General features: G+C 42.9%; 1 protein-coding gene across 7 annotated transcripts in view; it reads right to left on the bottom strand.

The window, feature by feature from the left end:
- Positions 1–3,110: 3,110 nt before the first annotated feature.
- SEC24C (SEC24 homolog C, COPII coat complex component) overlaps positions 3,111–16,158 on the bottom strand; it is an 81,062-nt gene continuing 68,014 nt past the window's right edge. For all 7 annotated transcript variants that reach the window (XM_065551492.1, XM_065551493.1, XM_005285595.4 and 4 more), the window contains 10 exons: positions 15,872–15,988; positions 15,269–15,439; positions 13,944–14,040; positions 13,497–13,642; positions 12,389–12,527; positions 11,337–11,455; positions 10,395–10,574; positions 9,388–9,579; positions 8,078–8,167; positions 3,111–5,395 (listed from right to left, as the gene is read on the bottom strand). In XM_065551492.1, coding sequence (XP_065407564.1) covers positions 5,255–5,395; positions 8,078–8,167; positions 9,388–9,579; positions 10,395–10,574; positions 11,337–11,455; positions 12,389–12,527; positions 13,497–13,642; positions 13,944–14,040; positions 15,269–15,439; positions 15,872–15,988 — 1,392 coding nt within the window. In that variant the 3' untranslated portion in view covers positions 3,111–5,254. The remainder of the gene's footprint in view (positions 5,396–8,077; positions 8,168–9,387; positions 9,580–10,394; positions 10,575–11,336; positions 11,456–12,388; positions 12,528–13,496; positions 13,643–13,943; positions 14,041–15,268; positions 15,440–15,871; positions 15,989–16,158) is intronic.

Genomic DNA, 16,158 nt, shown 5'->3' with positions numbered 1-16,158 from the left:
ATTAACATACTATATTTGATAAAATAATAATACTTGGTCATTTTGCTGAGAGAATAATTTATATATATAAAATACAAACTAAATATTTCCCCTGTCCTACTGTTTAAATATGAATATATAGTACTATGGTAAATGAAACAATGAATTCACACAACTCTGGCTCTTCTGGGTAATGCTGATCGCTAATTTGGCTCCTGAACCACTGAGGAGTGAGTATCACTGGGCTACAGGGTCTGACACAATAAAGAGGAAAACAAATTGTTACATTGTAACAAAGAAAACAAACAATGCTACTGTGGTCAGAGGTCCACCACTTTCTCAAATGCTTTGCTAAGGTTAGAGATTGGTTTGATAGAGTATTAGTAGCCAGGAAATTTTAAAGAAGGAAGGTACCAACGGTAGATTTAAAAGTTAGAGAAAGTGCCAATGGCAAAGGAATTTTTAACAATGGTAGGAAGACTGACTACATACGAGGTTATTAGAGACAAGGTGGATGAGGTAATGTCATGTATTGGACCACCTTCTGTTGGTGAGAAAGAAGTTGGTCCAATAAGAGATACTACTTCATGCACCTAGTCTCGCTAATACCTGGGACCAACATGGCAACTACACTGCATACATAATAGGTTAGGAAGAAGAAAAGACCATATAGTTTTCTTAAGTCACTCATGTCCTGATACAAAGAAGTGACAAGGAGTAAGAAAGGAAGCGAACAAAGGAAGGAGAAACTCATGAATAGGGAGATTATAGGGCTTGCCTACACACAAACTGGAACCAAAACAAAAAATCTGGTTTAATTCACACTATTAGTATTTTGGTGCAGTCTTATCTGTGGACACACAGATTATGACTGCCCTATTTTGATTTAGCTTAAGTGAGTACAAAAAATGGACTTAAATTGAAATAAAGTAATTATTCCAAAACAAATGTCCACCCTCAGACTTGCACCAAAATAATAGTATGAATTAAAACAGAGTTAATTTGGGTTCCAGTGTGTGGGTTGACAAGCTCTTAATTGAGAATTAGGGCAATCAAACTGAAAGGGGTAGGCGAAGACAGAGCAGAAATTACAACTCTGCATCCTAAGGCCCATTTTCAGATGTGCTAAGGCAATGATTCTCAAAGTGGTCTGCTAAGCTGTTTCTAAATAATGGTCAAATATTTCAGTTGTCAAGGAGCTTTGACTTAGATTTCTAGGATTTTCACATGCTTTAAAGAAAAACACTATCTAAAACCCTCTTTCTGCCCATTATGCAGCTGCTACATGTGTGCCTGAAGTTTCTTTGGTGTCAATTCAACAGTGATGAAATTTATGGATAACCAAGTGTGGTAGGGCAGCAAACACACAGGAGGACAAATCCAAACTTCAACAATTAAAGCAGTGGGAAGCTACAGCCAAGGAGAGATTTGGTATTAATAAACAGAGTTCTAAGCTTATGAAGAGGAAGCAAAACAGCAAAGATACAGAATTGGTAACAGTAACTGAGCAGTAGTACTCATGAAAGCAAATGCATTTTCAGTCTCTTGCCGTGCTACTTTCCTAATATTACTTTGTGACCATACACTCTAGGTGTTGCAGAGAAAGACAGAAGGGAATGTGTCTACAAGATCTTCATCTTCTGACATGATCCACAAAATGGGAAAAAAACATACAATTATTGCTTTAGGTGACAAAGATTAAAAAAATTTCGCCAACCTGTATGGTTTATGTTTCCATACAGCTTCTTTCTTATACCAACTTGAAATGATATAGGATGTCATAGGATCAGATTGATACAACTCTTGTCTGCTTTTTAACCAACACAACTGAGTTAGAAAGGGAGGATAAGATTCAAAGGAAGGCTGAAAAAAGACTGCAGAGGTGTATGAGCTCATGTCAAACTGCCTTTTATTATTTAGTATTTGTATTACCATTGTGCCTAGGAGCCCCAGTCATGGACCAAGGCTCCACTGTGCTAAGTGCTGTATAGACAGAATAAGATGACTGTCCCTGCCCCAAAGAGCACCTTGCCTTTAAAGAAAGAGTAGATACACTGATCAGAACACTTGTAGTGATGAGAAATCCAATGTCATAGTTTAGGATGTTAACTTAGCACCTGCACAAGACAAGAAAAATTGTCTTTTACACCTACAGCAAAGAACAACAGGCTAAAGACACCGTGGGTTCTTTTTTGCCTTCCTTTGAAGCACAAGTCCAGTGCAGTAAATCTTATGTGCTTATGCCATTTTCTTCTCAGGAACCCATCCACTCATTGCACTGATATGCAAAAATCCCAGCTAAGTACATTCAAGATGGTAGATGTTGGTTCAGCTAGGCAACTTCCATAAACATTGAAAGGGGTAATCTCAACATTCCTACAGGCACAATTTATTCCAGATAATTAATGCACAAAGCCCATCACTTATCTCAAAGTATCAGTTCAGCAGTGATTTTGGACATAACAAATATAGAAACATGCCCTCAGTAACAGATTGGAATCTCTCCAGAAAATAATGATGGATATTTAGCAATGTTTGGCTTGTGTTTTCATATACAGATTGCTGAAAATATTATTTTTATCAGTGTTAAATGTACAATATCTATATTTTAGGCTACAGTCAAGTGTATAGAAGAGACAATGAGATTCAAATTAAAGTGCAATGCACAGATTACAAGTTTAGCTTACACTTGCAAAATGCTGTTGCCAACTGCTGTGTTTAATTTGAACTTTATTTTTGGATTCCAAGAAAATCAGTAATTCCCTAGCCATATTAACGATGGGGTACTCTGAGAAAAATGGAGTCCTTGAGATTCTAATTGTAGCTAATAATAGTACTGTCTCAAAATATCAACTAGAATGGTTATGGAAATAGACCAAAAAGAAGTCGTAATTTAACCCAAGCCATCTCAGCAGAAAGGGAATGTTCTCAGCAAAATAAAGGTTCAAAAGAGGTGGAAAGTTAAACACATCCAAACAGGAAATATTAAAAATACAGAATTTGATTGGCAGCAGGTTGGATTGTGATTACTCACCTAGACCCCAGTCTTTCCCCTTCCTCCCTCCCCCCCCCCAAAATACAGGGTTTGGAAAAATAATCAGCAGTATTTATTTACTAACAATGACATAAAATACATCTTAATATATTTTTTTATTTCTTTACAAATTAAAAGATGCATTGGGAAAAAACAAGAGTGAAGAAAATGAAAGGTTCACTTATGAGCTTATTTTCCCCTCTTATATTAATACTAGAAATTAGTATTGTGGAAGTCTGTAGTTGCCGAGCATTGTATTCCCGGGAAGCTCTCTTCAGCGGTTTAAAAAAAAACAACAACAACAACAAAAAAACCCAACAACAACCCTCTACATTTTTGGTTGGAGGCAGTGTATGGGGTAAAAAAAAGCCACATACATACAAAAAATGCTGAAGAATTGTCTACTGCATCTTAAAGGAGTTTCTTCATTGCCGTTCTCATATTCCCCTCTGTGTGTAGTGATACGAGAGAAGACAAAACTAGCGGCAGTAGAAGAAAAACAGATTTACACACACTGTAAATGGGACTAAAACCACAGAGCCAAGTTTTGTTTTAAAACAAAACAGGTCTTCTGCACAAGGATCCTATTTTGAAAAGACAAGTCCAGCTAAAACATGTCCTCTAACTGCATCCAATCTGTTCACCCATTATTCTGCATATTCTCCTATTTCTCCCTCACATCTTCACTGCTGCTGCCCCCTCACTAAAGCCTGGGTATTGTAAGCGCTCTGCCAATGTTAAAGTAAATTACTCCCCTTTCAAAAATTAATGAACAAGCCCTTAGAATTTTGAATCTGATTTAGATGCATCACTCCCCTTTGCAGGAGTCCTCTCTTCCATCCTTACAGAGTGGAGAGGCAGAGTGGCCAGCCACAAAGTGGATGGGCTAATCTGTCTGAGGTATCTTAGGTTAACAAACAGGCTTATCAAAAGTTTTCTATGCAGATGGATCAGTAAGTAGAACAGGGGGTATAAACATACAGCGTTGAAAATATTCTTTCCACTGTGGCACCTTCCCAACAACTGAGGTCAAATACTTGGTATTACCTTAGGCAGCGCAGTTTAAACTCTATTCTTGTTCTTTTGCATCCCCTTCCTTGTACTCTGGGTACAAAGCAGCCTCAAGTTTGCATTGGTAAAATTCAGATCCTTGCTTATTTGCTGTGATTCAGCCTAGTCTGAACAGAAAACGGCCACCTTGCCATCCAGATCCTGTTCCCTACAGCCCATGTCACCTTGCTAAAAATACTTCCTATTTAAACTGAAACAGGGAGGCGGCGGGTATGATCACCATGAATAGAACAGTGTAGGTAGGCTTTAACAAAACAAGTGAGTGACAAGAGGCCATAGAACATGGAAGGGGTAAGACGATGCAACACAGAAAAATAAGATAGGGGAGGTTGCTCTTCCCAAGGAAGGGAAGGTGGTTGTGAGGGTGCCATTCATGCCAATAGAAGGCACTGATTCTACCCCTCTCCCATTCAGCAGCTGTTGATTGTTGCTCACTCACTTTTAAAAATTATTTATTCTACTACAGTTCTGCACTGCAACTCTTACTACAATAAAGATGTAGAGATATGGGAAGGATTTGTCCTGCTAGCCCCTGGCTCACAGCTCAGCTGATAAGTTGTTTGGTTTTTTTTTAAATGAAGACTCCTGGGTCCAGAGGGCCACAAGCTGCAGTTTGTGCTCTGCATGTTGTATTTTCCCCTAAACTAGGAAGGAGATGTAAAAAAAATGCTTAAGTGCTCCAACTCCCACCATCTGGCTGGATGGCCTGCCTCCTGTCCTCCCCCTCCCTGGCTCCTCTTCACTCTTGGAGCATGCACGCACGCACACAAACACACAGCAACGACTAGTAGTTTTGAAGAGTTATCGCTTTTTCACCCAATGCTGAATCATGTACAGTGAACTACATTCATTACAACAGGATTAGCGAGCAGGGGGGGGGGGGGGGGCGCAGAGGAGGGGGAGGGGTGTAGATTCCTGCCAAGTACAGGAAACTTAGAGACAGGTAAAAGACCTGTTTCAAAAGCCTTTTCTCTGCCCTCACCAGGAAATTTTGCATCTCTCAAATGGGGCTGGGACAGGTTGAAAGAATCTCTGCTTATGCAATGTGTATTAAAAATTACGGAATTGTACAGGTTTCTATGTTGTCCTTCTTGAGGGAGCTGGGCCCATGGATCAGGTGGTTAGTGGAGACTGAAATGTCACTGCTGGAGTCCAGCACCACTCCCTCCTCTAGCTCAGTAGCTGCCGAATCTCCTTGTGCATATGACATAGGAAGTCCACATATGAAGCCCCACCACTCATGCTCTTGTCCTCCACCAGAAAGTGTTTGAATAGCATCTCCAATTTATCTTCTTGCTTCACAATTATTAGCTATAAGCAAATAAAAAAGATTTGAATAAGCATCAGCTAGTGATTTTGGTACATAAGAAAACATCTAAGTGAGATAAGAAGGTTGAGCAACTAAGAACTCCAGAACAAGAAATCACTGAAGCCACCTACTCAGAACATCTTAATTTCTGTGACTAAGGTTAAACCTCAAGCAAGCTTAGAAGTATTAGAGTGTCCAGGGTTGCCTGTACATTAAAGGGGTTCTAGAAATTCCAGTTTTGGCTAGATGACCAGTAAAGCAGAGGAATTCTACTCTTAATCAGTGGTCCAGTGAACAGAGCACAGGACTGGAAGTTCAGGAGACCAGAGTTCCATTTCCAGGTCGGCTACTTTAAGAAGTCACTTAACATTTGGTCTTCAGTTTCCCCATCTGAACATGGGGACAGTGATGTTTAGTCACTTCACACAGTATTTTGAGATCTGTGGATGAAATGGACTGTATAATCAAAATACAAAAGTTATATCCAAGTGACTAAATATCCAAAATACAGGAGGACAGTAATATTAAAAAAACCCTTTTCTGTGGTCATGGAATGTTAAGCCAGTCAGTTGTCCAGATAGGCTGAGCATCAGGGCTTTTTAACACAACACCAAGCAACAGCAGGGGTGCAGCATTAGCAAACTATGTGCGTATGGTCAGATGTGGTGCAAGGTAGGAGGCTGAGAGCAGAGCACCTCCAGCCACCTGACAAGTGCATCTCTAGCTCAATGTACAATGGCTGTGTGCTACTAGCAGTTGGCTTCTTAATATTGTATTTCTTGTTTCAGAAAGCCTTTTAAAGGTTTGTTGGGGGAGGAGCAGTAACACATAGAGCCCTGCAAATCTGTGGATATCCACATCCGCGGATGCGGTTATCTGTGGACCATGTGTGTGGTTCATGGATGGACGCAGATCCAAATTTTATATTGAGAGCCCTGTGACTTAGCGGATATCCACGGACCATATTTGCAGATTGCATGCGGATAAAAAAATTTGTATCCGCGCAGGGCCCTAGTAATACAATATGTTTTGCCTCCACTAGAGCCAGAGCAGAAACAAACAGGGAAAGGTTATAAACCCCCTTTTAAAATGAATTATTTAATTTCCCCCTTATGGCTTGCGTGGAGTAGTCAGGCCCTTCTGCCGCCCCTCATGAGTTCTGATGCCCTTACAACAGCACTGTGAGACCCAACGGCTACTTCCACATTTTCCTTTCTATTACAAAAGCTAAACTGAGCACCTAGTTATTTTTACAATAGTACAGTATATAGATTTTAGCAAACCCAAGACTGGAAATCAAACATTAGTAAAGGCTCAGGCAGTCTCTCTAATGGGGAGAGGCTGTTTAACTTGCCCTTTTCATTTCCCCTCCAAGCTTATCTGTATTGGGCGTCTATTAACTTTTTATCTTAAAAATAGGTCAGGATTTCTACAACCGCTCTTAATTCTTTTCCTTAAGACTTTGAAGGCAGCCCAGCTGCCTCTGGGCTCTGAGTTCCACAGCTGAGCTGGAAGTAGAAGTGATGTCCTCCTTTTGATACATCACTGCTATCACTGCTCCAGCAGCAGGGCTTCACAGGAAAATCATTGCTTCACCTCCATGTAACTGATGGGCAGCTTATACCATCACTACCAAATACGGCCTAGTTACTTCCATGGGAATTGCAATAATTTACTCCATCTGACCCATGAGGCATAATGGTTTTGGAGATGAGGTCCCAGCCATGTTCATTTGAGAGTTCATGTATGGCTAGACCACCACCAAGGCGGTCCAGGCTACTAGTGTCCAGTGCCATATATACAGAGCCCATAAAATCTGTAGATATCCGCAGATTATTTTTGTGGATTGCAGCTTGGATTCGGATACAAATTTTGTATCTGCACAGGGCTCTACAGCACACACTCACCCGAAGGAGCGGCTGTCACTCAGCCCTCAGGGTCCAGTTCGGCTCTCTGGATCACACAGCAGCGGCAATAGTTCACTGGGCATTCTGGAAGTTGTAGTCCCCAGCTTGTAGCTTACCTCCTCAGTCTGCACAACTCCCAGAAGGAAGCATGACTGTGTGCTCCTGCGCAGTGAGCCAAGCGCAGCATGTTAGAGCTGCTGCAGCTGCACAGGGGTGTCCAAGTCCCCCACTGGGAGGTGGTGCTGCACCATAAGCGCTCAAGATTGTAGCTTTCCTGCCCAGAGTAGGGAAGGAGGTATGATGGGGCGGAGCAGGTGGTGGGAATTCTCTAGGGAGAAGTGGGGGGCAGATGAGGGTTTGGCACAGCCCTGCATCACTCTTGTGCAGTGACATGTGGAGCTGTTAGTACAGCCTTTCAAATCCATGGATATCCACGGAAAATTTATGCTGATCATGGATTGGATATGGATGCCAATTTTTGTATCTGCGCAGGGCTCTACATATTTGACTACCACTTGGGACACTGGAAGAAAGTAGAGCCCCAGCCTAACGTTAATAGTAAATGCATTGAGCCAGAAATGCAAGGTAAGGTTCCAGCAAAACAACAGCTGTTATGCCACAGAACCTCACTGCCAACAGCATGATGATATAGACATGTTAATTTCAAGTAACAACAGAAGGCTGAGAACGGGTTTGATATTACAGATTAGTGTCACCTGCTCAGGAAAGGCAGTGGAAGGAGATTAAAGAGCCACAACTAGGAGCCAAGTTCTTTACCTTCATGTAGCGTGATCTTTGTGCCTGGAACATGTCAATGATGGATCGCACTCTCTTAGAGAAGGGGTTTTCCAAGACTGGCAAGGTATTCTAGAATGTAAAAGACCAGATCCCCATTACACACACAGAATTACAGTAGTGTCAATAATCAATTTTGCTGCTTTCCTCATAACACACAGGTAAAAGTCCACGCTTTCAGGCCAGTCTAGCTACTAGCTAGCCAGGAATAGGTGAAGTTATTGGAAAGACTATTTTTAAAACGAGATTGTTCAACAGAGGATAGAAATACAGAACTATTACCCCATTTGCCTGGCACATACTGGCAGTGCTCTCCTCACTGAATGGCTTGGTCAGATAAGCTATAAGAGTAACTTGCCCAGCTAGGCAAGTGGCTAGAAATCAGACTGAAGGAACTCGAAGTGAATAGTTTAGGTATAGCTAGCCTCTTAACTGTCCTTAACGTCACCGCCTAGGTAAAACAACAGAATAACACGTTAGCCAGAAGGAAAGTCCTGGGTTTAAAGACAGTGGAATGGGCTTAAGGTCTCACCTAAAACACAGTATATGACCATATTATTGGCCATATTGTGACCACCTTGCTCCAGGTATGGATGTGTTCTTCCTCTGAGTCCAGATCAACCTCCACCTATTTGTGCTAAAAGGGAACTCTAACCACCTCAGAGGCACTGTCTCCCCCAGACTCCAGAGGTCTCTGTGCAGTCCAGGGAAGGAGTGGGCAAGCTACTTATTGTTCTTCCTTTGGCCCAAACTCACCAGGAAAAGCTAATACATTCCCCGGCACTAGAACTTCACTGCTAGGGAGCCAAGGAACAAAGCAGGGGTACAAGTTATATACAGATGGCCCTGGCCTGGCACAGCCTCCTAGGATCTGCCAGACTGGAGGGTGTGGGGACAGGCCCTGCTGTTAGTAAGCCCCTTCCCACACTCCTCAAGGGATGCGGTGGGAGATGGGAGAATCTCTGCAAAAGACTCTTAAGATTTCTAAATAAAAAACATCATCTCTCACAGTCTCATGCATGTGGCAGCAAGGGGACAATGTGGCCCCATGCTGGGCTTTAGCCAGCTTTTCCAAACTTGCTTTCGTGAACAGGGATATAAGTGGAGAGTTCTGAAGTTGATGTTCATGCCAGATAAATCAAATGGATAAAACATTCTTTCCTATGGGCTACAATGAAACTCCTCAATGAGATTTTAGGATGACAACCTTCTGAGTTGGATGCTCATTGCTCCAATTATTGCAAGTCCTGCACACATCCTCTCCCTAGCCTGCTCCACCCTATCCAGCTCACCAGAGTGCTGCTGATGTGGTTGAAGGAGGATACTCCAAAGAGGTTCTGGATCAGGCCCTGCTGAACATTCACTCCTACCCACACAAAGATGTTCAGTCCATTCTCTAGCAGGTACATGTCGCCCTTGGAGAGTCGCTCTTCAGAGTTCCGGATTGCCGCTGGCAAGGTGTCGCTGTCAACATCTACTTTGGTCTGTTCAAATATTAAATTAATCGAGCCCCTCGTTAGACATTCTTACTTAATAATGTTTAGCTGGGAATTACAAATGTTACAGAGCAAGGACTACATGGATGCCCTTAAGTCTTACGAGCCACACCAATTCCTGCCCTAAGTTTCTCTGACTCATAAGCTAGCTGCTCATACATTTCCTTCTTCTAAAAAAAAGGACGTCAAATCATGTACCAATCTGCAATGCTGCACCAATTGGGAATGAATTGCACTATTAGCTATAACATCGTTCCTGTTGAGTATGCTGTGAAATAGACTAGAGACGATTTACTGCTAACGAGAACAGATGGGCCTCATGGCCCTAGCAGCAATACTTCGCAATCTCAATACTAACCCCTGCGGTGGGAGTGCATTCTGCAGCTAGTGTTATTTCAGGTGTCTTCCCATTTAATTAAAGAGCAGCATCAGAAAAATCCCAATCCATCCTCCTAGGTTGGAAGGATTGTGGTTGTCATGTAGGATTACAAGGATGCAAAAGAGGATTTTCCAGGCTGCAAAAGAGCACATAGGACCCTGCTCACCCATTCCCACCGGGTAGGAGGAGGATTAAAAACCTTGTCAAATCCACAGTGTGTGGTAATAAACATAAAATTTACGGTATTAAAAAGGTACCTGCTGGATGGCACATCTCAACTCCTCTCCCATTGAGCTCTTACATCTCACAAGGAAATGTTACTCTTCTGGGGCGGGGGACGGGGGGGAGGAGGTGAAGTCTCTGGAATGAAGACTACTCATGGTGTGTAACAAGGCTCAAATGTACTCTGAACAGAAGCACTTACCAGAGGCAAAAGCCTGGGGTAAAAGAAAACGTTTGTTTCTGCTACATCCATGGAGCTGACTAACTGGCGGATGTAGGCGCGGTCATCAGTGGTGACTTCTGCCCCAGGCTGCAGGACATCACTCTTCAACACACAGTTCAAGTACACAGGAAGCAACTTCATGCATTCAGGGAGGATCAGCTACAAATGGCAAGATGGGGAATAAAGAGATAGAAGTTAATCAGCCATCTCACTGAATGAGACAGCAGGTAATTTAAATGACCACAAAAAAAAGAGAGAGGGGGAAACTTAGAAAGGAAATCGCAATGGATCACAGTTACAATTCCTTAGAATTCTGGAGCCTATTAGTTTTCACACTGTGTAGTTCATTCAGACAGGAACACACTTTGGTTCATTATGGCATCCTTAGTTCTTTAAGATATCTGATGCTGAGATTCAGACACCCACCCTGTGGTTCTCTTGCATCATAATAGTGCTTGAGAAATACTGTAGTAGCAGAGCCATACAAAGGAAGCTTGCCCAACACTGGAATAAATCTGAAGAGGCTCCACCCAAAACATTTAAAAGATCCATGATTAAACTTTAACATACTGAAGTGTTGTGCCATTCAAAGAAACCTAGTATCTAAGGAATGGGATTCACTGCTATGGAGGTCTCTATTTAAGAGGTCAAGTATCATGTAAGGTACCGGCTCCTAAGAATCACAGGGCACGTGATATTATAAGTTTCTCCTGAGGAGATGGTGACTGGTGTGCCTCAATGTCAGGAAAGTCAACCTGAGAAGTCGCTCTGAACAGAGCTTCTCTTCCAAGCTATCTGGTTATATTTCTGCCCCCAGCTGCTAAATAAAGCACTCCACCCAGATTAAATGGGATGGGAGGAGTTCCCTTCTCAAGCTGAACCTCCAAAAGCTGCCATCCAAACCGAACCACAAGCAGTCACCTGGCCAGCAGAAGAGGGGCTAGCGCAGTTTTTTCGGTAACATGCCAGAATCTGTGCGCACTGGTTGATCAGCGTGTCTCGCACTGTCTTGACTGGATTATTCAGAACCCCACGATACGCTGCACAGGAAGGCATGAAAAGAAAAAAAAAAAATCAGCAGGGATGTTAAATGTTGTCATTAATAATGATTTAACTTATAAAGTGGTCTAAAATCTTTACTGTAGCCATGTGTAGAAACCTAGAGCAACCTCAGATGGTTTACATTATAGAATTAGTTATACTTCATTTTTTTCCTTTGTGGGAAAGAGTCTACACATTCCTACCGGAAACTCAAACAATCCCCATTTACCTTGTTTGAATGCATACTCTCCATCTCCCCACCCCACACACACCTTCAAGGCCCTGCAGCACGGCCAGCCACATTTCTGGGCAAGGACAACTGGTGAGACTCCTTGTAGAGCCTGGCAATGCCATTCCCTAAGGGGACAGGAGGGGTCACTGTGGAATGCAAGTGACCCTCTCTTCCTCTTGGAGAGGAGAGCACAGATGACTTCTGCAGTTCCCTGAACCCTATTTAATTTGTATACTTTTAATACACACTGGTTTGGCACTATGAGGATGTTCATCGGTTTAACTACTGTGACGTCGGTGTGGGAGCAACTTTGTGTTTTTCCATGCCTGGAGCAGAGGAATTCAGGAACATTAAAGGGGGAAAAGCACTTTGGTTCCAGGAGTGGACATATGCAGGTGGCAATAGCTACACACATACACATGCCTCCTTTTGTTCAGCCAGTCCACCGACCGGTCTTGGCATCTGACTCAACAGGCAGCAAGGCTGTGCCTTCTGTCTGCCCCTCAGTCCAGACAAAGAGTACTATGATCACAGCTATCTGTGGGAGGGAAAAGACTGTAGGAACACAAGGATTTGAAAACTCCAACCACCAACTGTCCAAGTCTTTGGTGGAAGAAGGTAAAAAACAAGTGCCACTAGCTGTGAAAGAGAACTATAAAATAATAGTAAGACTAGCACTGTCTCCAAGACAGTCTCTTACCAAACTTAGCCAAGAAATTGATGAGTGTGTCTGTCTCGCAATTCCGGTAGAGGTCAGCAAGTTGCGTGCAACAGTTCAGGGAGAGGTTGTGAATGCGGAGTCGTCGCTGTCCTGCGCAGTTTGTGTACAACAGAGCACACTATAAAAGAGACATGTACAGAATGACAGAACAGTTAAATAGAACTCAGTCCTGCTACAGTAAGCAAATCAGCACATCCCATTTTGTTAACATCCGACCCTTTGATCTGGAGTGTAACCTCAGGTTAGCTACCTGAGCCTGAGAAAGGGGAGGTGATTTAGGGTTTGGCCTGCTGTACCCCAGAGCTAACTGTCCATCATTCCTTTTGTTGAAAAGCTAGTGGTTTTTCAACCAACACACTGTGCCTCTTCCTTCCTATAGAAAAGCCTTCATATGGTGCATTAGAAGGCATTTAACACTATCAAGTCCCTCCCATGTGTGAACTTCCACTATTCCAAACAAGGCTTGGATAGCTGGACAGACAATTAGGATGATACTGTTCTAGTTTTAAAGGATTTACAATCAAAGCCAAGAGCATATAGACACAGAATAGGGGATAGGAGGCAATAAACAGAAAGAGATTGAGCTTCTTTATAGTTCCACATATGGGGAAAATGTCTCTGTAGGGAAGACTGGCTTAGAGAGTCTTGGAAAATGAACTGCCTGGAGGGCTTTGAAGAGAAGGTGGAATGGGAGAAGGACCCAAGGGAAACATCTAGTTGTGTGGCTTGGGCAGAGAGGAAAGGAAATGCTTGTGAAAGTTTCAGCACGAGCCAATGAGGGAGGATGGAAGACTTGTTCTTTCAATAGGCCATCAGCATTCAAGCTGGAGGGCGCCTCAGTCAAGTAAGGAATCTAGCAGAACCCCTCAGCAATGCAGACATATAACCCAGTGTATGAACAGCTGAGAAAGTGATTTTAATTCCAAAAGAGGGAACCTTATAGCAAGTTACACAGGTGGATGCTGTCAACTCCAAAGATCAATGGTCCTATATCTCCATCTGGAGAAGGTCTGGTAGCGTGCGATAACATTTTTTAGTTTGAAAGTTCTCACCCACTCCCTTCCCTGCAGACTGTCTTCTGCCTCACCTGAAGAAGCGCCCCACTATCTTCACTCAGTTTGTCATCATGTCTGAATTCCACTGTGATGGTTTTATCACAGTCCAGACCCGCCAGTTCCACATCCGTCGTGTTGCTCATGTAGAAAGCTCCAAAGAAGTCCGTTGCTCGAATACCTGAAAGGAAAAAAAGGACACTCAAAGGTGAACAAGCCACATTTTATAGCAGAGTAGTCTAGCAGGCAGCATTTGGGAAGGTGCGGCAGACCTTGTCTATCAGGGACACTAAGTTACATTGAGATCTCTTGCTTCAGCTTTTCATTCAGTTTTGCCATAATCCCATGGACTTTAGAGCTTTACAAGGGCAGAGTCCGCAGCCTAACCTCGGTATGTTCCAGGCTTTGTGTGTTTATGACCCTTCCCACTCCCTACATGTTTACTGGCCAATTTATTAAGTCTAGGCAATGCAAATACCCACCCGTGCTTGTGCGCACCCTCATCACAGCATCAAATCCCACTTCCTTTTGGACATCTTTGCGCAAGTCATTCAGGAACCGTTCTTGGTCTGTCTCCAGCTAGAACACAAAGCTCCAAGTCAGGCCTGACACACGAAAAAAATCTGAGTTGCCCTACAGGCCTCAACACACACAGACCAAAGGTATCTCAAATCCTCTCTTCCCTCCCCCCAAAGAGCCTTCTCTCAGATCTCAACATCCCATTCCCCAAAATGCCCTAGAAGCCACTTCTTTCAAGGTAGGGAATCCTGCTCCGTACAAACTGCTGGAGACCACTGCACCAATGACTGCTAGTGAGAGGGATTCAGAAAACCTTTACCACAGAACACCATTGGGGATATCTACACTAGGTGAGAGGAGCAGAACTCTGGCTAAGAGTTTCTGCAATCCGTTGTGATGGAAATAGAAATCTCTGGCCACTGAACACACATATAGAGGATTACAGTCAGTTTCTGAAGTGCTGAACCCTGATATTATGTAATATGAGATTTTCAGGACATGGCAGATTTAGGCCCAACTACAGACAAGTTTCATGATGTGAAGCCTGAGACATTGTATACAACACTCATTTCAGAGAACAACATTTGATCCAGCTGATCTTGACAAAAGAAGCCATTAAGTGTCTATTTGGAGACCTGCTAAAACCCTTTGCAGTTTCCCTCTTCCTTGAGAGCTGCCTGAAGAATATGAACTTGTTCCCTATACCTCCTGTGCAGTTTGCCTTCCAGATTCTCCCTATCTCTCCCACAAACATTACATCCATTTGGAATGAACATCTATTATGAATGAAGCCTAATTTAGCCTTGGAAGTAAGCCTTAGACGTACATTTTCATGATGCAGAAACTTCACCGCTCATCTTAACTACAGAGCATTCTGATGTTTTAACTTAAAAGCAAAGCTTTCTCCATCTGGTAAGTTAAGGAAGATACCTGAACTACCACAAGTTGGAATGCTAAGTGTCTCTATGTAGCCAGCACTGCTGGGAGAGTCTGCCCTGTAGGTAATACATTGGGATGACTGTTATAGGGCTGATCATGCTCTTCACTTTTTATTAGCCTTTTCTTATTGTTAAAAAACTATATAGCACAGGTTCATTTTTTGCCCTTGGTACAAATAAGTCAGAAATATAAAGCAAATAAAAGCACGTAAGTTATAATCTTGAGTTTCAAGTATAAACTAAGATCCTCACTGATGGCCCATATCCCATGAAAGAAAACAGGCAACTAAGTGATGGGTTTTGTTCACCTGTATAGAACAGGTGCTAGCCTGACCCAAGAAAGCACTTACCTGGAAATAGGCGTATTTATAAATGGTGCCACCTGTCTGGTAAGGAACCACCCCCAGTGTCGCCACATCCAAATACTGGTTTGGAAAAAGGAACAGATCTACACAGCAGCCCTGGGCCACACAGTCCTTGGCCAAGTTGCTGTAGAAGCTCGTCTGAGGCTGAAACAAAGTCTATGGAGGACAGATGGAGTACAGAGATTGAAAGGGAGTGGAAAAAAAGGGAACATGAGACCAGTGTAACTGCTACAGACAACATACATATTTCTTCAGCGTATTAGGATATGTGAGGCACCTTTCCACCTAGGATTAAATAGGTACTAGGTGTAAACCTTCTGATGGTGCAGAACTTCTTAGTTATACAATTATTCTCCCCCCTCCTTGGTTTCTGAATTCTAATACTACCCACTCTTGTCCCCGACACAGAAGCGTTTTCTGTCCTTATAGTTAACACATACTCAGTTCCAGATGGCAGCCCAAGGGGAATAGCCATTAGATAGAAGATTTTCAGTTAGCTACTATGGAGACTTTACATCTCTTCTTGAGTCCTTCTAGGTTACCCCAGAGCAATACAAACTCTCTTCTAAGCAGCACATCAATTGTTACCTTTTCCTTATCTGTGTTGATTAGCTTCCTGTCATCTCTGTTCTTCAGCTTCCCTGGAGCCTCTGCAATGGGCAGTGAGGTGTGAAAGATGAAGAGCTTGCCAGCACACTCTGCAGCCTACAGGGGAGGGGATGAAATTGCTTAGGTGAGAAAGAGCTGATGAGGAACAGTGGATTTCTCAAGAAGAATATCTCTGGGACTACATTAAAAGCCTATATTATCACTGGTTCCTCTATACTAGTTAGGTACTTAATCCTTCACTGATGTGACCAAGTAGTTGATGAGCC

This window comes from Chrysemys picta, chromosome 7, assembly GCF_011386835.1.
Source record: "Chrysemys picta bellii isolate R12L10 chromosome 7, ASM1138683v2, whole genome shotgun sequence".
NCBI lineage: Eukaryota > Metazoa > Chordata > Testudines > Emydidae > Chrysemys > Chrysemys picta.
Note: the sequence above shows the minus strand (reverse complement) of the source record. Positions and strands in the feature narration are given on the sequence as shown.